General features: G+C 32.0%; 1 protein-coding gene and 1 long non-coding RNA gene across 2 annotated transcripts in view; one reads left to right on the top strand and one right to left on the bottom strand.

Annotated features, from left to right (window-relative positions):
- Positions 1 to 697, top strand: part of LOC147816950 (uncharacterized) — a 29,355-nt gene extending 28,658 nt beyond the window's left edge. Inside the window, exon 7 of the long non-coding RNA XR_015429610.1 lies at positions 330 to 697. This is a non-coding gene — a long non-coding RNA (uncharacterized LOC147816950). The remainder of the gene's footprint in view (positions 1 to 329) is intronic.
- An 11,631-nt stretch (positions 698 to 12,328) lies between these two features.
- On the bottom strand, positions 12,329 to 12,739 carry LOC147816949 (uncharacterized). Its single transcript, XM_087157477.1, has one exon. It carries the CDS (start codon positions 12,737 to 12,739, stop codon positions 12,329 to 12,331), a length of 411 nt encoding a protein of 136 aa, XP_087013603.1.
- Between the last annotated feature and the right edge of the window lie 11,162 nt (positions 12,740 to 23,901).

Here is a 23,901-nt window from a genome sequence, read left to right as displayed (position 1 = left end):
ATAACTTTAACTCTTTCTTTACTCCTTTTTTTTTTTAAGTTTAAAATTAATAAATATGAAAATGTAGAGTATAACTGTTTCAGTTATACCTTTCATCTCATTTAATGTTATTATAATGCTTTTTTTAATTTATTGTTGTGTTTTTATCTGAGAAAATAGTAACTTCGGTAAAGTCATGAAAATTTCTTGGATTATTCATGGAAAGTAATGGATTTGAAAATCTGAAATGTAGCAGATACCCTGTATATAAAAGTTTCTTTTATGACTAGGCACTATAAAACTTCATTATCATTCTAAAATTGTAAAACTGTGTAAACTGTTTATTGCAGTATATGTATTAAGAGCCCTGTAAAGAAGCTAAGGGTGGAATTTAACTGCAACATTGACTGTCATAAAGATCGTAACTATTGCAATGCATGATTAGAAATCTCAATTCAACTGAAACACTTATGTGACAACTTAAGACGCTCTAATCCCGTGTGTTTGTGATCTGTTGGTGGTAAACAACGAAACAAAATTAATTCTTTAATATTATTGATTTAATTCTTCTAATTTAATGGTTTGCAAGCTCAGTAATAATGTCTACAAAATTTCTGTTAAAAAGGTTAATAAATCCCTAATATAACAACCTCTTTTATTTCTGCAAACAATGTATAATTTTATTTTTCCTGAACTGAAATAAAGAATTCTATTGTTATATGTGTGCAACTCTATGTAAAGTTTATTTGATTACTTTTAATATCTTCGTCAAAGTTGTTTGCTTTATGTTTTGAACTAAAGCTATTATCGAATATAAATTTTTCTTAAAAGTGCGTGTTTCATATGAAAGTAATTTATTTGGTAACAAAGAGAATAATCTTAAGAAATTTAGTTCAAATTGTATCGATACACAGTTTGTTATCTTTATTATTTTATATTTATAACTTATACTATAAATGCTTATTTTTTATTGATATGTTTACTGATTATCTATTTGAGTTTTTTGGTTTTTAAAAATTTGAACCAAAAATAGCTTTTTTCATTGCTTTTTCTTTCCTATTTTTTTTTGTGAAAAAGTTGGTTTTGTATAAAGATATATTTAATCATAAAACTTGTGTAACAATTTCCAAAATACAGTTACTGATTTTTTAAACTTATATTTTTATTAAAAATATGGGAATATTTCCGTATCGTGAACTGTCATGCCAACTACTATCGCTAAGGTGCCAAATAACTTTTAAACTTACAAATTATTGCTAATAAACATGTAGGTGTTTGCCCAGGGGTGGCTACGAGTTATAACTTTTGAGTTGCTCCCTTTCTGTGATGTTTTTGTTTTTGCTTCTTGTGGGCCACTGCCCAGAAGTTGCCAAGATTTAGCTATCATTCTGCTACAGATTACGATATGGAAATCTACCCAAAAATACTGACTTTGTGTTAAAATTTCTCTATTAATTTTTTTTAAATAATTTTTACTGTAGAGTTAGTGTTAAAAATTTTATATCTATTGTAGTACATAATTCAGTTGAACTTGAATATATGAATTATTTTGACATCTTGTTTTATAAAATTAGTTTAAAAATTTTGTGCGAGAACTTTGAAAGTTTTATCTCTTTGAATTAACAGATCTTAAAAGTATGTTTGTCTAGCAAATATTTATGTAGGCATTGAACTTTTTTTCCTATTTAGTTAATTGGATTCACCTAATAAAAAAATCTATATATATTTCATGAATTATCTTATTCTATGTATATGTTATAAAAATAAATAATTAAGGTATCTGATAAGTAAAAAGATTTTCAGTTATGCAATTATAATTTTGTTGATATATATTATAAAGCAATTAGATTGAAAGATGTAGTTATACCCTTTGAGCTCTTGGTGATCGTTGTTGGTGGGGACAAGTACTGATAAAGGAATATTCTTAAAGTCAACTTTTTGTACTTCCTTTTTTTTTTTTTTTTTTTAAAAAAAACTTGATTTAAATATTAAGTTTTTTGTTAGTGAAATGTTTTTTTGAACTTATTTTATTATAGACATAACTGCTGTTTATGGATGTAAACTCAAATAATTTACAAAGTTAAATTGCATACAAGCTCGGTAATTTATGCTTTTGTGATGGTGTAATTAAAAATTGCCATACACACTAGCAGAAATTTGTTGGCTTGTTTTTAAACGTCCAGGAGTGAGGATGACTAGGATGCAATTATTGCCTGTTTCTGAAGTTGCCTTTTATTGCTAGGTAAGAGTGCTTATAATCAATTCAAATAATTATTGAAAATTTTTAATTATTAATTAAGATTTATAGGTCTATTTGTTGAAATATATTAAATGAATTGTATTTAGGTGATGGCTTGTTTCATATGTCTTCTTTACGACGAATTTTTGACTCAAATTATAAGGAATAATCACAATTTTAACAATGCGGTCCAACAATTTTGTTAATTTGAGACCTTGAGCCGCTAATTGTTAATTTTATTCTTTGCATCCCTTTTTTATTGCATCGAATCAGAATATATTTTCGAAGAATTAAAAAGTAGTTTTAGTTATTTACCAAATTTAATATTAATTTACAAATTTTTGTTTGTAAGATAAAAAAAAAATTCAATTACAATTTTCACGCATTGTTTTTTATTGGAAGATGATTTTTTCTTTGTTCAAAGCCTTTTTAAATAATGTCAGAAAAATATTTCACTAGTATTTATCAATTACTTTTGAAATTTTAAGCACATTCGAATTGGATTTTTTTTTCATTAACTTGTGTGGAAAATGTAATTATTTCTGCATCTGCATTGCTTAAAACTACCGATAGTTCAAATATTAATAGTTTTTCAGTGCTTTTTTTTTAATTTTGCGCAATGTTTTATGTTATATTTTAAATGCATCGTTCAATTAAAATTCCTAAGATTGGTGATCGCAGTGTCGTATAAAAATAAATCAGTGGCCAAGTAAAGAGTTCCTGTGAGGGATAAGACTGCACAATTTCGTGACCAACGGCATGATTGTGGCCATGTCATGTGGTTAACACTGTGCACAGGCCAACTTTACTTTACACACCAACTGATACCTATCAATCTGAAGCTGAGTGGGCTTCAAACCGCCGCTGGGAATCGAACCTTAGCTCTTCTCAATGACTACCTTAGCCAGTGAGCCATCATGACTCAAAACAGTGTTAAGAGAATTCCGATAATTTCCACCAATTTTAGCTGTTATGAACCAATCCACTCCAAATTTAAAGCGTTAGAAGGCACTCCCGTCGGACCTAACTGTCAACATTAAAATTACCTCCGATAACCGATTGGGGAGCTTTTCATAGCAATAGTAGATATTATATAAGGCTGGGTTAGCTTGGTATGTTGGGGCTTGACTCATTTTTATGAAAACGGGTGGTCGAATCCAGCCGGCCGAAGATTCCCCGTGTAGTAAAATGGTGACTGTTGCACGTTAAATCTGTTGGATCACGAAGTACTCCATGTTCTCTTAAAAAATCAATTCCTCTGGGGGTACTCAATTGGAGATTGATTGTTCTCCGGTTCAGATCAAAATTATGATCCGCCCTATAAACGGGTGTGGCAGAAGTCAAATTCTTGGTCATAGATGGCTCCACTGGAAAACAAGAACGATCTTACCCCCTCTGCCTATATGGTTGACTACAACAACAATACATAAAATATTTATCTATCAATTCTAATAGATAAATATTTTTATAATGGTTGCATTGAGATAAAGTTGACGACCACTCCCAGATCGAACTTTTTTCTTTTTCTATAGAAGTATTTTAAACAAAACGCTCTAGCGGAAAAGACTAGGAAGCTTTTTTCATGCAGAAGAAACAAGTTGCTGTGCACTTGCGCGTTGCGTTTTTCGGTTTTACACGTTTTCACTGTTATTTTTGAACTTCGTGTGATAGATTATCGTAGAACTAAAGTAATGAACAGTGCGCAAAAAAATAAATAAGCAAAACACCTAGTATAATTTTTGATCTAATGGCAGCATTTTTGAGTTCTTGCACTTCATAGTTCAAGGGGTGGGGTGATCGTGAATCTGCTAATTAGTTAGTGCAGATGATACTTTAAGTACGAAATCAGATACAAAAACGTATTTTCTCAACAATTTTTCTACCGATTATGATTCTTGACTCCCAAAATAAAGGGGATTGCCGCAATCTGGAAAATAGGGTCCCAAAGTTTGGTGAGGGGAGAGGTCGAAAGTTTGATCCCCTTATTGTTAATTTTACTTTTTGCGTATTTCGTCCTGAAACGTTTTAAGAAAATAACATAAAATTTTAGTATGAAAGAAAAAGAATGCGCATCGAATGTTCTTCAACCAACTGAATGATTTCAGTCGGCACTGATGGTCGATAACAATCGATTTTCATTTATCGTCGTTGCTGTTGTCGTTGGCAAAGGGTGCGATTGTTCTTGTTTTTCAGTGGCGCCATCTATGGCCAAGAATTCGACTTCTGCCACACCCATACGTCCCACTTGCTTACAGGGTGGACCCATTCATTCTTCCACAGATCGTAATTTTCACCTGAGCCAGAGAACGATCCATCTCCAATTCAGTACCCCCAGAGGTATAATTTTTTATGGGAACATGGAGGACTTTGGGACTCGCTAGATTTAACGTGCACACGTCACCATTTACTACACAGGGAGTCTTCGGATGGCTAAATTCGAACTCCCGTTCTCATGAACGTTGATCCCGCGTCCTGCCAACCAGGTTCATTCATTGTTACAACACCGTTACTGTAAAAAAAATTCATGGAAATTTTCTGAAAAAATTACAGCAATTTTTTACGATGTGTTAGTTGCAAACTCGAAAAAACTTTTTGAAACACTTAATACATTAAATAATTCATTGAATTCCATAAATAAGAAACACACTCTCATCAAGTTTTAATATTCTTACTATTTTTACGAAAGGACCTATAAAGTTGTTAAAATCCGTGCTTCCTAACTTAAAAGGAAGCTCATTTGAGAATATATTTTGAATTTATTCACGCTTATAATTAAACTGAATGTAATAAGTAAGCATAAATTGAATATAAAATGTTTTTTTTTTACTCTTAAGTTTCATAAATTCAATTTTCAACCAGTCATTTCCTAAATCGTTGGTTTAACTGAGAAAGTTTTCTTCTCTTTGTTACAAGGTGGTTTTACTGAAATAGTTTCTCATTAATAAGAAATTGCAACATCAGAAAGGTTCCTAATTTTACACTAAAATCGAAATAAAGAATTTATCATTAAAATCTTCTTTTTAGTTTCCTATTCAACGTTGGTATTACAAAAAAAATTAATTCTACTTTTTAATTTTTAGAATATCGTTTTAAATGACAATTTATTTTATTTCATGTTAGATTTAAAAAGTCTTTAACTCCAGATTTTTAGCTTATCCGGTGATTCTTTTAAAAGTTTCATTTTAGTGCCTTATTTTTTTTTTTTTTTTTTAGAAAAAGATAAAATTGATGAAATCTAAAAATATTCCTTATTTTTATTTCTTTACTTTTTGCGTTAGCAGAATATTTTTTTAGGAGAAATAAAACTTTATTCACAAATTTCAATCTTTATTGCATTTAAAATTTATTTTCAGCAGTAAATTATTCTAGATTTATAGTTTCTTCCTAACTTAGGAGTAGAATTATATCTAATGTTCGACTACAAAATTCTTTATCATTGCAAATGTGGTACATGGATTATGAGATCAGGCGAACCATAGAGGGTTTCTTTGGTTCTCTTCATTGTTATGCTGATTACTGCCATTGCAAGTCTTCCATGGAAGCAGGTTGTGACAGTAACTTTTCTTTTCTTCGTTGTGATCAAAATTAGAAAGTGTTAAACATTGGTTGCCACGAATTTATGGTCTGTTATCAACGCTGATGGTAAAATAAACGAGACATAGCATTTTTACATACAGTTCAGTTAAATTCTAACAATAACATGCATTGCAATGTTCTATATTGTAATAAAAAAAAAATTTTTTTGTTAAAAGTTTAAGTTTAATTGAAACCAGGGGGAAATAAACAGAATTCTATCACCGCTGTTGCGTGTAAATTTACAACAAAATCTATGTATTATTTTTTTTAATATTAAATAGGAGCAAAACTTGCTCAGGCGCTAATTTTTCTGAAATTTTCGTAATTTTTTTAGTTTTTGGTAACCCTTTAAGATGACGTCGAATCCCGTGCAAAACAAACTAATTCAAATCTGAATACCAAGTAAGTGTCCTTAAAATTCAAATTGACTTTTATATTTTATCCTATATATTTAATAGGTTCCTATTGTACTTGGTTTAAAACATTTTCACATAGAATCAACAAAAATGATAATATTCATCTAAAATATTCAATTACTAAGCATTATATATTAATTTACTTAACTAAATCAGCACAGTGATTTAAAATGTAGTAGGCGTGCTGAAATTAGCGGAAGTTGAAATTGGAATTTTCATAACGTGATGTATATTCTGAAAAATATCACTATTTAACAATATCTTACGTTATTTTTTCATTTTTCGTTATTTATTTGTCGTCATTTTGCTTTTTATTAAATTATGGTCAAAAGGTTTTTCAATTAAAATGCATATTACTTTTTATACCTTTTTATACTTTGTAAGTAAAAATGACAAAGTTCCAAATTTGAGCGTAATGAGTCGCATAGTTTTCAAAAAAGAAAGGTTTATAAGTACTATATATGTAAAATTCTTCGATCGATTTTGTTCAAATTTTGCCTTTTTGCGTCTGGGTTTGATAGTGCAAGTTTTTTGATTTCGCAACTAAAAATAAAAACAGTGCAAATCAATTTTTCACTTAGAGTTATGCCCTGGAATCGTTAAGATTGTGTTCGAGTAGTTGAAACTCGGATTATCGAATCAAAAGTTATTCAAAGTGTGCCTTTCGCAATTTCGTGTTAATTATTTTCGTGTGATAATTTTTTTCCCTGCCGTTGTAAACGTTGAAAACTAAATTATTCAAAAAGAAAAGTAAAACAACTACAATTAAGAAAAGCAAAGATAACAGATATTATTTAAATAAAGTAATTTTAGAAACTAGAAAGTGTAATTTATTGACAGACTTGTGCCAAACAAAGGAAATCATAATTAAAAATTTGAAAACAAAATATTCAGATGAAAAGGAGAAATTATTGATGAAAATTTTTCCCCAAAAATTATGCAGCAGCTAAACGACATATTACAAGTGTTATAAAATATTATTATTTTTTAATGAACTAAGAGTTTTAAATATATTTAATATGAACTGAAAAATATTGAATTAAAAGCAAATTATTTTGAAGAATTTGTAAAGCATTGGGTTTTTAGCTGCGTACACACTGATTAAAAGTTTTTTAATTCATTCTTTTTTATATGTACATTCCATCGGTCTCGGTTAAAGCTAAAATTAAATATTTTAATTTTTAAGCAAAAAGGAAAGAAAACAATTACTGCCGTTTTTCCATGGCACTGTCCAAATAGTATATTGCTGCGATGGCTCAGGGGATAGAGCGTTCGCCTTCCAATGAACCGGGGTTCGATCCCGACGATGGCCGGTCGATACGAATTCCGCATCCGGCTTGCACCGACCACAGTTCTGACGTAAAATATCCTCAGTGGTAGACGGATCATGGGTTAGATCCCCTAACTCAAATGCTTTCCAGATCATTTTAAAAAAGGGCAAGTCTTGCTATTTTTGAAAACTAATAAAAATCCGAAACTATTATCATCATACAGACCAATTACACTACTCCTTTGTCTAGGCAAATTTCTAGAAAAACTTATTACCAAGAAAATAAACTATTATATAGAAAAATATAAAATTTTATCACACAAACAATTCGGTTTTCGTTTCGGCATATCTATAAATCATGCACTTCAAAATTTTCTAAATAATCTAAAACATCTCAAAAACAACTTTAAATATGTCGCAGCCATTTCTCTTGATATTAAAAGCGCTTTTGATAATATACAATATAATTTAATTTATAAAGAAATTTCAACTTCAAATCTCCCTAAAAATTTATGTCACATGAAAGAAGATATCAACAGAAATAGAATTGCTATTCTATCAACAAATCAAGGATTCAAAACAAAACATATAATCAAAGGTTGCCCACAGGGTTCTTGCATAGGTCCGACAGCTTGGAATTTTTTAATCAATAGCTTGCTCAATGTAGATATGAACAATCAAATTATACAAGCATTTGCCGACGACATCATTCTATTAACGTTTGGAAATTCAAGAAGAGATTTAGAAATTAATACTAACAACACACTCAATATTATTCAAAATTGGCTAACAAGTAATAATCTCAATTTATCAATAGACAAATCTGTGTTCATCCATTTCTCCAACTCAAGCAGGGGTCCAATCTTCAAAATAAACAACCAAAAAATCTCACAAAATAATATTTGGGAGTGATATTAGATAGGAGTCTTAACTGGGGTCCACATGTTAAAGTACTGAAAGAGAAATCAAACCAACTACTCACTTCACTTTTTAAAATTGATACAAAATCCTGGGGCATAAACCAGAAAGCTCGTAAACTCATATATAAAACTGTTATAATCCCTTCCTTAGCCCCTGGTTCATGTGCATGGGCACAAAATATCTCGCCTAGAACTTTAGACTCAATCCAAAGGAAATTTCTTCTGAATATCACAAGAGCCAATCATTAAACTCCTACAGCTGCCCTACCAGTCTTAGCTGGATTCCCACCTCTCTCAGAACAGATTGCGTCGTTGTCGTGTCCAATAATCATAACTCAACTTAAAAAAGACATTTTCTATAACAATATAAATTATCAATACAGTACTTACGAGGAAAAACAAACAATAACTATTTTTCACCCCTCTCAGTCTATCACTAATTTAATCAGTTTAGAAGAAAATAAAAACTATAATCACTTAGATCCATACAATTTTTTCACAGACGGTTCGAAAACAAATACTGGAACTGGTTTTGCATTCTTCAACATAAATCATTCTAATCATTACACAATTAATAATAACAACTCAGTCTTTCAAGCTGAACAACTTGCTATTTTAGAATGCATTAGATTCATCAAATCACAGACTTCATTTAAGGCATCTAAAAAATGTACAATCTGGTGGATTCTAAAGCAGTATTATACTCTATAATCAACCCAGGCACGAAAAATTCCCTCTCGGCTAAAATACAAAAATTACTCCTTAATACAAATATATTTATCTCATGGATTAAAGCACATGATGACAGAACAGGTAATGAAAATGCAGATGCCCTAGCTAAATTGTCGACAACTAAACAACAAAATTACTCATATCCCTTCCCGATCTCACATCTTAAGAATCAACTTCAGAACTCTGTGTCACAAATTTGGCAAAATTATTGGAGCAATTCAGATAAGGGAAGAAGATTACATAAAATTATTAATAAAGTAGATTATTTTAAGACGATACCATCAAAACAAGAAATCTGGTTTCTAACTGTGCATGGTCCTTTTCCATGTTATTTTAAATATCTAAACATCTCAGATAATGATCACTGTACGTGTGGCCTTCTGGGCACTCCAGAACACTATCTTACGGAATGCATCTATACAGCTTCATGGCATACTCGTGCATCGAATATCACTAATCTACCAACTTATCAAAAGCAATTCATAACTAACAATACACTTAAAACCAAATTATTATTAGTAATGAAATTTCTTTCTAATAATAATAATATTCTAAAATTTCAAATATAAAAAAAAAAAATTATTATATATTTCGGAATGCCTAACTATATGTTGTAAATACTGTACATATCTTTTCTATTTAACTTTTTTTTATTATTATAACATTTTAATTACTTTATTTTATTATTTAATACCTATCAATCAAAATTTTAATGGAGAACTATATATATATATATATATATATATATATATATATATATATATATATATATATATATATGTATATATACGTATATGTATATATACGTATATGTATATATACGTATATATATATGTATATATATATATGTATATATATATATATGTGTATATATATATATATCTGTATATATATGTATGTATATATATGTATATATATATATGTATATATATTTATATGTATATATATTTATATGTATATATTTATATGTATATGTATATATATTTATATGTATATATATTTATATGTATATATTTATATGTATATGTATATATATATATATGTATATATATATATATGTATATATATATATATGTATATGTATATATATATATATGTATATGTATATATATATGTATATATATATATATATATATATATATGTATATATGTATATATATATATATATATATATATATATATATATATATAATTTTTTTATTACCTTTTTTTTCTTCTTTACATTAATTTACTTTCCAAAATTCATTTATTGTCACTTTCTATATGTCATATATATATTGTTTAAACTATAATTAATATTTCTGTATATTTGTAAACAAAATGTTAACCTCCTTTCTTTTGAAACTTTAAATAATTGATTGAGGTTGGCTGGAAGTAGTTGCCAGACGCGGATTATACGGGTAAGGGTTTTACTAACCTATGTACGTCTGGAAGAAAAGAAAGAAAGAGAGTCCCCTTGCCGTTACCGTGGGAGGTTCTCGTGATTTTCCTCTCCATGTAACGCAAATGTGGATTAGTTCCATCGTACACATTAGTGGTCGTAAGCCCAAAAATTGGGTCGGCTGTTCAACGTCGGTTCTGAAGTAAAATAGTATATTGAGCCTCCAGGAAGGTAAATTTTCCCCACTATTTCATTCAGGAGTTCCCTTATTTTCTGTATTAGGTTTAAAAGGTGGATTATCATTTCCCCACATTAGTGACCTTCAGACGTGATCTGACCGCGCCTAGACAGAAAACGTAAAACATCCCCAATGGTAGACGGATCATGCGTTAGAGTCTTCTTATTGTCAGGCTAACTGCGGAAGGTTTTCATGGTTTTCCTCTCCTAGTAACGCAAATGCGGGTAGGTTCCATCTAAAAGTCCTCCTTGAAGGCATATATATAATTAATCCAAGAGTTTCCTTGTCTTCTGGATTGGGTTCGAAATTACAAGACTACGGAACTGAACAGTGGTAGTCACAAACACAAGAATTGGGTCGGCTGCTCAACGACGATTATAATATAAAATAAAATATTGTGCTCGAAACTCTATATATCTGTACTAATCTTTTCTTTAAGGATGCATAACCCTTCCATTTGCACTCATGCAACCATACACCGACTACAAATTTAAAGTTTCCTACTTGATGTATAACTGAGAAAGAATAGCTTTTTTTTTCTTCTTCTCTAAAATTACCTATTTTAATGGACTTCGTCTTGGCGAATAACTAAATATCAAAAGAGGCAAAGCACATAAATGTTAGTAGAATATAAAGTTTTCTTATTTCAAAAATAGCTTCAAAATTGAATTTTTTTTTTAAATTACCGATTTTACTTTATTTTTGTGAGTGTCTAAATTTCAGGAGGAGCGAAACGCATCGTTTACCCCATCACTTAAATTTTAGAGGGGCCCTCTGCCTCCCCCTGGTTGGCACGCCACTGGGTCTGACGCTAGATAGTAGAGGAAACAATGTAAACTAGAAGTGCAATGTACAGAAAGTGTTAACAATCAACTACATGCAGCTGTGGCCTTTCCACTTCTCTGCAAAGCGTGTTTGTTCTAATGAGAAAGGGAAATAATTCGCGAAAAGCTGTTATACCGTTTTTTACCCTTTCCTTTATGTTATAATAGGTACGTAATTACAAAAGAGAAAAATTTTCAGCAACTTTATCTTAACACAATTTCTTTCCTACATATATATAATTAGAGTACTGTATTTTGAAAAAACATGATGTGGTCTATTCATATGGGGCGCCCTTGACCGTCGGGGCCCCGGCGTAGTTACGGCCCTGTCCAAAATGTGCTCTATCGGATTGAGATCCGGTGAATTAGGCGGCCAGGACATTAACTGGAATTCAGCATCATGTTCCTGGAACCACTCCAACACAATTTGAGCCTTGTGACACGGGACGTTGTCCTGTTGGAAAATTCCATTTCCAGCTGGAAAAACAGAGGCCATGTAAGGGTGCAACTGGTCCGCAATGATGTTCAGATACCCTGGTGCATTCATGGTCTGCTCTACCACAACCACGGGATCCAGAGACGCCCAAGAGAACGTCCCCCAAAGCATAATACCGCCACCACCGGCCTATGTATGACCTATTGTACATTGAGGGAGCAACTGTTTGCCTGCAAGACGGCGTATCCTCGGCGTGATGAATGACAAACCGTGATTCATCTGAACGGGAAACTCTCTCCCACTGATCCATGAACCAATCACGATGTTCCCGGGCTCAGCGCAGGCGCATTTGGCGATGACGCTTGGTCAGCAAAGGCACACGAGTGGGACGTTTGCTGCGTAGCCCCATATCCAACAGTGTGCTCAGATACTATTCTACTTGACTCTGCATTGTATTGGGCTGCCAGCTGAGCCACTGTCTGGCTCCGGTTTTGCTTCACCAAGCGAGACAATCTCCGATGACCTTTATCTTTGGTAGCGTGTGGACGTCCAACACCATGTCTTCTACTGCTGGTTTCACCGTCATTCATCCACTTTGCATAAGTACTAACAGCTGTAGATCGCGAACAACCCACGAGTCGTGCAGTTTCGGAAATACTTGTTCCGAGCCTTCGAGCCATTACAATATGCCCTCTATCAAAGTTGCTTAGATCTGCAGCTCTTCCCATCACACACAGAAGCAAGTGAAAGAATGATTCTTCAAACTCTCCAGCAACAGTTCAAATCCATTGGGGTTTCCCCGCGCAGGTTCGTATCCTGCCGGCTTATAACGTCGTTGCCGAGTGGAAGGATTAAAACAGGTCATAGGTCGGGAAGGAGGGTACAAAATTTATTTATTAATTATTAGACAAGAGCAGTCATGAGAGTGAGTGAAAATGCACATGAAAAGTTGCGCTCTTTTGTTATATGTTAGGGAAAATCTTGCAAAGTAAAATCCGTAAAATGTCTTAATTTAGAGAAAGAGGGAAATCTTAGTAGTTGCTATTGGTTTATAAAATAGATCGAGCGTTTCCCACACAGAGCAAAGGGAAAAATGTCCTGCTCTTAATTAAATGCATACTTGAGCCAAAAATAGATTTAAGAACAGGATGTGGCTTTTAAAAGTGTGAGAAAGTATTTCGATTAGAATAATAATTAGGAAAACATAAAAAGATTAATTGAAGCTTTTTATGTTACATATATATAAATATATATACTAATTTAGATCGTAATAGGTTTTGCAAGTAATATGGCCGATTAAACGTACGGTTTGTACAAAGCATTATGCTACAACACACCCAGTAAAAACAAAAACCTAAAAAAAGGGATGAATATTAACATATCTAGTGCAGACGAGATGAGGGATAATTAGAAAACACAAATACCTGTAAAGATTTACTAAGTAAACAGTCACTTTTTTTTCGAGAAATGAAAAGTAACTTTATTCTTTTTTTTTAATGCACTCACAGTCAACATAGTTCACAGGTGGTGGCATATAGGTGTTCAAAAAACAAGGATCAGGTTCAACCTCAGCATACTGACTTGATGGTGAAACGGCAAGATCTATCACTGTAGGCTGCCAAATATACAATAGCGAAATCGCTTTATTATTTCGAACAAAACATAGAATAACAAAATTATGTTCTATTGGGGAAAATAACAGCTACACTGCCCATCTGGATCATGGCTCTCGGATGATGTTCAAAAAACTAAAGACATGCTGCTGACAAAAGTGAATATCTATAGGTTGATCATGGCTCTCGGATGATGCTCAAAAAACTAAAGACATGCTGCTGACAAAAGTGAATATCTATAGGTTGATCATGGCTCTCGGATGATGCTCAAAAAACTAAAGACATGCTGCTGACAAAAGTGAATATCTATATGTGAATCTTGGCACTAGAATGATGTTCAAAAACGAACTCAAGAAAAGATGCTGACCAATCAATGTCTATCATGGTCAGTAAACAGATGTTTTCAAAAACAAATCTTTATCACTAAAGGACATATACGGCTGAAATTTGGGTCCGTTAACGACCTTTCACAAAATATCTTTCCATAAAAACGGACCCTTCACAAAATAATTCATCTTTTAATGTGACCCTTCACAAATTTGTTTATCTTCATTATTGTTTTGTTAATCGAATAAACCCTTCCCAGGGGGGAGCAAGAGACGGATTTTTTGCTCCCCCCCCCCGAAAAGATGAAAAGATTTTTTTGTAAATAAATAATGGATCAATTTATATTTATTCATAAAATTAATTAATAGAATATTATGCAAATAAAAATTAATTTCAGGCAATTTTTTAAATAAATTATTTTAAATTTAAGAATTGTTAAGTTTTCATAATGCGTAGCACATTAAAAGTGATACATAACTAAGTTGTGTTATTTAAAATGCATCAATTAAAAATATTAAAAAGGTGAGTGATTTTGTTTCCATTATTCGTCCGAAATGAATATTTTGCGTTAAGCAGTATAGGCCAAATTTCAAATATTTTTATGATGCATCTCTAATTTAGTAGCAGCAATTGTTGAGCATAATCTTGTAACTATTTAGTTACAAGTTAACTATTGTAGTTATTATTATATCTTGAAAAGGTTTTTAGCAATTTTTGCAATATCAGGACCCTATTAGCACAAATTCGCAAAAGTTGGACCCTGATTGAAAGAATGTGACTTGACGCTCATTTTATATTCACAAATTATGAGTAGTTTTTTCACAATTTCACAAAAACAGGACATTTCACAAAATGTCTCGGCAGACTCCTGGTGATGAAAAGTCACCAAATAAACGAATTAAAGAGTTTTAAAGTAAAATATTTTACTTTAAAACTCTTTAATTACTTTAAATAGATCCTTCTTTGAAATGCTCCCTTTTTTATGGGTAAAAGTAGTTAAAATAAAAATCGTGCAGAAACTATTAAAACATTACTAAAGTTAATAATATTGGAAAAACAATTGATACAAAATAAAATTATTAACTGCAATCTTTTCTGGCATTAAAATTGTTGAGTCTGCTATTAACAATTAGCATTTAACTCTCATCATTTATGAATGAAGTGAAATTAGTTATACATTTCTAATTTCGATTATTCATTAAAATCAATTATATTTAATGATTAAAGTACCTGATATCCTTTTAAATCACTTCATAATATTTCTAACGGAAATATACGGAAATATTATTTGAATGACCTCATATAAATAGAAATATTTCCGTTAGAAAATTTCTATTACTTAGAAAATTTCTTCTAAGTATTAGAAAATTTTTACTTTACTAATTTTTACTTTCTAAATATTTGAAAATTTCTATTACTACTTACTTTTGCTGAAACTTTAGCCTCGCTCTCTTTCCTTTTTAGCAAAAGTAAGCAAATCACATCCTCTGTTAACGCAAGAAAGTAACAACGCACAACTTGCTCTAATTTTAACTTTTCCTAAAGTAACCTAATTTTAGAATTTAATTTAAATAAATAATATAACTCGTCAAAAAACAATAGTAGATATTTCATTTAATTTTGTAAAATTTTAAGAGGAATATTCTTTAGAAATCTTTGCTGTTTTTCAAAAATTTTTTAAATTCTAGAAAAAAGCAATTTTTCTTCAAATTTTTTCTTTCTCCAACATTTTATTTCAATTGTTTCAAGTGTAATTTTTTCCAAATTATAATTTTTTTTTCTTTTAAAAAACAACTTGAAAGTATGTGACTTAAATGACATACATGCATTGCTCGCAACTTGCCTTCCCCTTGTCAACAAATATAAACAAATTACAAAACCTCACCCCCTTTATGTCCTTAAGTAATGTTTGAACGACCCCTATTATCTTGTTGCAAAGATATTTATTTAATTTTAATCAATATGTGGTATTTTTTTTTTTTAGCTTCTGAAATCATTAGGAAACATAGGTCTAAACCAAAAGCTGACATCATAGTTTTTTTTAAGGTAAGTCATTTAAACACTCAAAGAATTTAATAATCTTCGTGTTTGTATTAATCGCCATTTATATACATTTTCGGTAAAATAATAATAATACATAAGCTAATAAAGAATTACATTAATTGCACGCAGCACTTTCTATACTTAAATGAAAATGTATTAAAAAATTAGCCTAAACATTATATTTGTCAAAAAATGAAACAATAAAGCAATCGTTTTCGTTCCGAAAGGTTTGATACCTCCAAATTACGTTAAAACCAACCTTTCTTTTAACAAAAGGTTTTTATTACAGGGTGAAAATTCGCAATGCGAACAAATTAAAATAATTAATTTATCTTCACTAATCTAACACTTCAATGTCTTGGCATTCACAAGCCAGGAAATTGACAGCCAGGATAATGACAAATTCGCCATTTTATAGCATATAACTTTACTTTAATTTAATATTTTGGCTCAAGACATTTATATTCTGCAGGAAACAACAGGATTTCTTAAAATAACTCAGAAAAATCTATGTAGTTCATGTTATTAATGATTTCAAGAAGCCAGGAAAATGACAACACAAAACCCTACTCGCCTTGAAAAATTTTTTTAAATAGATTTTGAACCAGAAAGTTGGTTCTTTATTCATGTTCAGATAGGAGGGTATCGAATCAATCTATTAACATAAGATATTGATTGCTGGCTCTATCTAGTTTGGTTATAAACCACTAAATAAAAGTAGCCTGGAAAATGACAGATTTTCTTGTGACAAACAAATTATTCGCAGAAAAAATTATTTTAAACGAAGTTTTTGTAAATAATACCCTCTACGTATATTCTAGAAATGCTTACATAGGATAAGATAAAAAAAATTAGATATTGAAAAATTTATGGGAAGTTTTGAATCTAGTATTATTGGAAACATTGTTTGTGATGTGCCAGAAACACGACATTTTGAAGTTCAATTTAATTTTTTAAATATAGCAAATAGTCGATGCAAGTACTAGGTTATTTTAAATGCTAAAAGCAATGCTATTTATTAAATTTTTTTTTAAAAAAAAGTTCGTTTAGGAGTTTAGTATTAGATCTTGGCGCAAGTGACTGTAAATTGTCATATTTCGTGAGAATCACCCATAAATGTTTCATTGAATCGTCTCGGTAATAAATGGCGTAATATCTAAATCAAAATTTTACTTAATCTATACATAATAATAAACGCGGCTGTGTGTCTGTAATCACAATATATCGCCCCAGAAGCCTCGCCCAGGCACGAAACTCGGCACATAATTGTGTTTTGACATAATGAAGAAGTATTTTTTTTCTTTTTCGAAAATATGGATTAGTTTTTTAGTTATCAGTCATTTTGTAAGAAAATCTATGCTTTTTCATCTTCAACGAGCCATATTCAAAAAACTATTAAAAAATGCATATACTTTTCTCCACTCTTATAAATGTATGCTAATGCGAACCTTTCAATTTAAATATTAATTTTCGACAACTTAAACCAATAATATACGAAGGAATTAATAATTTAATTGTAAGGTTCGCATTAGTTTACATTTATCAAAGTGGAGAAAAGTTTAACTTTTGTATCAAAAATGTGGCAACATATTCGATACGTAAATAGAACGCTTCGCTCTGATATATTTGTCGCTGTTCATAATTGTTATAATAAGTTTTTCTTCTTCTTTCCACGCTCTATTTTTTTTTTCTTAAGCGAAGACGATAATTTTTGTAGCTATATAGAAATAGAAATTGATACCATAAAAAATTATATAGAAATTGATACCATAAAAAATTTATTCGTTTTCGTGTTCTTTTCATGTATTTAGCATTTTAGTTTTTTTTTCTTAAGCGTTGTTTTCTGAGATCTTTTTTAAAAAAAAAAAAACAAGTCTCCACCTGATAGTTATATTATAGGTTAGGTTACCATAGGCCTTAGGTTACCATAGCAAAGTTACATCTTCAAACATCCTCAAGAGCTATAACACATCTGCAGCAGAACTGGATATGAAGACAAAATTGCAGGACAGGAACACTTTAATTGTCCACTAATCTTCAGATTTCCTGCTATGTTTTAAAAAACTTTATTTGTGAAAACCTTTAGCGTGGCGAACAGCTGGCCGCCTTAGGCGGCTGGTAGTAAATAAAGAGTTTTGAGTTGATAGAATTTAGTATTATTATTTTCCCAATAATCAAGAAGTCAAAATTATTTGACGGCACGTCTATGATCTCATTAAACAATTTTTTGAAAAAATGGCACGTTGGTGCATAAAGCTTCGCCACTCCTGCCCTATAGTTTACTATATAGGGTGATCTGGTTTGAATCCCAGCAAAGGCTGATCCATACGAATTCCGAAACTAGCTCGCACCGAACACAGTGCTGACGTAAAATATTCTCAGTGGACGGATGGTAGACGGATCATAGGTTAGAGTTCCTTTGTCATCAGGCTAACCGTGGGAAGGGTTCTCGTGATTTTCCTCTCCATGTAACGCAAATGAAGATTAATTCATTCGAAAAGTCCTCCACGAAGGCAAATTTCAACCACTACTTGATCCAGGAGTTCCCTTGTCTTCCGGATTGGGTTCAGATAGACAAGGCTACGGCGTTGAGCATTAGCAGTCGTAAACAGGAAAAATTGGGTCGGCCGTTCAACGACCGTTATAAAATAAAATAAAATTTATGTTAACTGCGTTAGCTGATTTCTTACGTTCCATTAATTCGCTTTCTCTTTATGCTGCAAGTATCTTTGATGTAAGAATTTGTGTATATTCGAAAATAATGCTGTATTCTGAGTCTCTTCTTCGTTTAGATCAGGGGTTTTCAACTTACATGAGGCCGGGGGCCGCAATTGCAGTCAAATAGCGGGCCGCAACTTTATCAAGACTTTATGTAGGACACTTTCATGTTTGAAGGAACATTAAATATTACTGTCAGATTGTTACCAAGTAGTACAAAACAAAAGTGTTGAATTACAAATTAAAATAAGAAGCAGATTTTTAAAAATATTTAATTGCATATTAAAAATCTCGGGCTACAATCACTTTATTGTGCACCTATGTATTAAACAATTAATGTGCAACAGATATCTAATGGTTAAGATATAAAACTTTAAAAAGGTTGGTACTAAAACTTACAAGTAGCACACAAAATGTTCAATGAGAAAACTGAGATTTGTCTGCTGCAACCACCAGAGAATATTTACATTTTTAATTTAAAATTTGCAAATGTGTATGTCAATATTTTCGTCCAAAATGAATGGTTTCAAAAAGTTGAAATCGGAGAATTTCTGAGAGAAAACTTCAGATACACACATGCTAAATTATATTCACAAAATACAAAAAGAAAATGAAATAAAAAAGAGCGTCATACACGATTATTTTTGTATATGAATAAATATTTTCTAGGATGCAAAACCTGAGAAATAAATTTTTTTGCACAGTTGATATGTAAAATTTCACAGAAACGAAGAAATTAAGTTTTTATTAACGAGAAAAGTATTTCAAACCCATATAGATTTTTTACGCGAAAATTGTCGGCAAAAAAAATGAATAATATATTTTAGTTCGCGGGCCAAAGAAAAAGGCTTCGCGGGCCGCCAGTTAGACACCGTTGATATAGGGGAAGCCCGGGCAAGACGGGACATCGCTTTTTCTTTTATGCGTATCACGGTAACGACATCTAAAGTACGTTTTCAGAAACAAACTATTGTTGTTCTCAATACGCACAAGTTTTCTCGTCAGTTCACAAGGTGCAACCGAAATGCAAGCATTGTTTTGTTTTTCTTACAACGTGTTAAAATATTTTTCCAGGTTTGCCTGCCGTTATTATTTATTTAATAGACTGCAATAAATTTTTCAAATTTGTGGCACTGTAGTTTTGTTATTGTACAAACATAATGAGTAGTGAAAATTAAAATTTATTTGTTCAAACAAATTTGCAGATAATTTTTAAAAAAAATATACTATCCGGGCAAGATGGACTGGACAAGATGGGACAGACAAAGTAGAATAAAAGTGTGAAACAAAAACTAAACTCTCCGGATTTGGCAAAAAGAATAAAAAATAAAGTAATATTAACAAAAAATGTATATGTAAACTAGCAAATATAACTTACCGTTACTAAAGACAGGATTCAATGTTCAGATTGCTTGGAATGGGCTCATGAAGCGTGCAGTGCTTATCCCGGTTTTGGCCGCTTTTTATGCAGTAACTGTGATGTTTAGGAACGTTTTTTTTTTGTCGATTATTCTCTTATTCTGACATTAATTTCAGTGATATTTGAAATATAATTATGTGCTCTATCTTGCCCGGGCAAGATGAGGCAATGTTCTATTTTTGTTTATGTTAAGTTATTATAATTGAACTTTATTATTTATTTATTTTCTGTATGAGATATGTAAGACCAATGTCCCCCCCCATATGTTTTCAATATAAAAGATATAAAATTGTTCTAGTTTACTATTTTTTAAACCAAGTTTCCTTAATCTGTCCCTCTTGCCCGGGCTTCCAAGGGGTATGCAATGTGATCTTATGGGTTACTATGCATGTATATATATATAATAGTGTGTTGAATAGCGTTAAAATGAAGAAATTCGAAGTCAATATTCTGTATTAACACATAGTCCGATATCTTACCTTAATATTGACCCATAATATTTATATTGGACCATGTATTATATTACCAGATACTAGTGTACATGCTCAGCTAAAATCCTGAATGAATGAAATTTTAACGGACAATGCAATTGGATCCTATCGCTAGTGTGACGTCATCAGCTAAAACGTCATTATGGACCTAAGTGACCACTTTACCGAAGTGACAATACTTTTTCAAAAAGATTTAAAAAAATCCTTTTAAGATGAAAGGTTTGAAGCTGTAATATTTTTGCTTTATAGAAAAAAGGGTTTTCGTACAAGCATTTTCACGACCATAATAACAAAATTCCGGTACAAGGTTGACGTAAGGGCTTTCTGGGGTAGCATTTCAGTAGTGGGTGTCAGATTTAAATCATTCAAACCTGGCTTCATAGTGCAAGTAAGTACAGATTTTTTTTTGTTTTTAAATTGAAGTTTATGACATTTTCATTTAAAGGATAAAGCTTTTTGAATTTGTGAACAAAAACGATGTGACCCATGTATTTATTAATAGTTGGCAGTAAAATACTCCAGTATTAAAATTTATGAAGGTCTTTTATGATACCGTTCATTGCAAACTGACGGATATTATTTCTTTAATGATCGCTTTCCTTCGTCACTTAAAACATGAGCTGATAGTATTTCATTCTTAGATTTAACTTGTTAATGACATGTAAAGTGGTTGTTAATTTGTAAACTGCTTAAAAGATCTAAATTAACGCTCTCGTTTGCGGGTTATTAACTACGGTGTTTCTCCACACTTTAAATTTGATACTCCAGAATTACTAAAATTAAAATAGTTTCCCAAACGAACTACGTGTCAACATTTTAGATGAAATGTTGAGATTTTAATTAAATTGTATGACTTTAATAAATTTGAAGGGAAAAAAACTCTTAAACTCTTTAGAGTATTAGAAACTAGAGAACAAATTTAATTATGTTGATTCGTCTTCCAATGAGGTGAACCGGGGTTCGATCCCGGCGATGGCTGGTCGATACGAATTCCGCATCCGGCTTGCACCGACCACAGTGCTGATGTGAAATATCCTTAGAGGTAGCCGGATCATGGGTTAGAATCCCCTTAAATATCATGTTAAGTAGAAAAATTAATACCATTGACTGGACCCGTTCCTAGGCGGGAGTAGAGCTGGACTAGTGGCCAAATCCTGGGCTACATGATTAAGGGTTTTTCAAAACCTAGGTACATGCTCAGGGTTTGGAGGAAAGAAAAAAAAGTCCCCTTATCGTCAGGTTAACCGTGAAAGGTTCTTGCGGTCTTCTTCTCCATGTAACGCAAATGCGGGTTAGTTCCTCCACGAAGGCAAATTTCTTCCAATACTTGATCCAGGAGTTCGCTTGTCTTCCGGATTGGGCTCAAAATGACAAGGCTACGGAGTTGAACACTAGTAGTCGTACACCCAAATATTGGGTCGGCTGTTCAACGACGGTTATAAAATACGGGTTTTTAAAGTTACATAACTTTAAAAAAAATAGAATGGAACCCATTGCTAAATCTCTCTCCTTTCTTGAGAAATAGGGGCCAAGAAAATGTAGGGGTCAAGGAACTGGTTTTTCTTCGAAAAGATTCTGGGTTCGATTCCCGGGTAAGGCATGGATGTTCTTTCATTCTCTGTCCTTACTGTGGGAACAACTTTGGTCCTCTTAATAGGTTGCACCTGAAAGAGTGCCCTGTAAAATGCCTGAATGGGCTAACACAGGTGGGCATTGAAAATAATAATAAAAGAGAAAAGGTGGAAAAAAATATTTATGAAAAAATGTGTTGTATTTAATTTGGTTTCAAATCCTGATAGGATTATAATTTGGCTCGTGTGTTCAAACTTATCGGTATAATTTTTATACCTTTTATTATTTAAATCGGTCTGGATTATTCGTTGCAGGAACTTTAGAGCTTGCTGAAAATACCCATTTAAAAATGTCTACTCCCTATTTCCTCTATAGATTTGTCTGTTGAAACTAATACTTGAAAAAAAGAAAAACTATCTTATATTCATACGAAACATTTCAGTTTTTTCTTACTCTTTTATCTGCGTAGGGACCGAGGGTGTGCGGTATGGGTCCTCGTTAAACTGCTCCACTGTAAAGTACTCGACTTCGCGCGCAAGTCGTCGGGCCACAGAGAATCAAAATTGCGATGGCATGTCTTCGGATCATCCACGAGGATGTTTCCCAGACCGTCGCCAATAGCCCATTGTGCAGCTCTAGTGCGACGTAAATGAACTTCAACAACAATCTTACTCTCTCAATATCTGCTATTTTCAATATAACACATTCATTTTAACGCATTTATTTCCTTTTATGCGCCTGTTTGCTTTCTTTTCGATCACCCCGAGGTGCCATTCGAACATTTTGTCTCACTTAGTTGACCGTTCACTTCATCTTTTATACAGGGTGAAAGATCGCCTCTTTTACCTATGATGAAAATGCTCCAATAGATTGACGAAAGTGTTCCAATACACTGCACGCAAAATAAACAAATAACTGCGAAACGAATAAACACTGCGCATAAAGTCACAGAAACACGTGAGCGCGGGACGCTAAATGAAACCGGTTTGCACTCGTTTACGTTCGTGTATCAATGGGACAACATTTAGTAATAACCGTTCGATCGACTTTGGTAAAATGATTCAACGCTGTACAGCAGATTCAGTCATTTAAATCTACAACAAATACAATTCCTATATTTTGCGTCTTTTGTTTCTGTGTAAATAAAAAAAAAATTCATAAAAAGAAAAGAGTTAAAATCACTGTCTTAAGGTTTTGTAACCCATGGGGAGAGAGTGGGTGCGTGTGTGATAGAGGTTTTGCTGGAACCAATAATCGAGATTAAAGTATTCAATTAATTCTTTTTGGATTGACATTAGATGCAACTATCCCACAATGGCCAAAAAAAGCTTAGAAAATATTATTGCAATTTTCTACATCTTATTATTTTTTTTGATTCATATAACCGTCGTTGAACAGCCGATCCAATTTTATGGGTTTACGACTACAAATGTTCAACTCCGTAGCCTTGCCCAATCCAGAAGACAAGGGAACTCCTGGATCGAGTATTGGGAGAAATTTGTCTTTGTGGAGGACTTTTTGATGGACCTAACCCGCATTTGCGTTACATGGAGAGGGAGACCACGAGAACCTTCCACTGTTATCCTGACGGCAAGGGGACTCTAACTCATGATTCGTCTACCACTGAGGATATTTCGCGTCAAAACTGTGGTCGGTGCAAGCCGGATGCGGAATTCGTATCGACTGGGATTCGAACCCGGTTCGCC

The sequence above is a fragment of the Parasteatoda tepidariorum genome, chromosome 1 (genome assembly GCF_982258835.1).
Source record: "Parasteatoda tepidariorum strain Cologne lab strain chromosome 1, Ptep-v5.0, whole genome shotgun sequence".
NCBI classification, from domain to species: Eukaryota; Metazoa; Arthropoda; class Arachnida; order Araneae; family Theridiidae; genus Parasteatoda; species Parasteatoda tepidariorum.
This window is presented reverse-complemented; position numbering and strand designations above follow the sequence as displayed.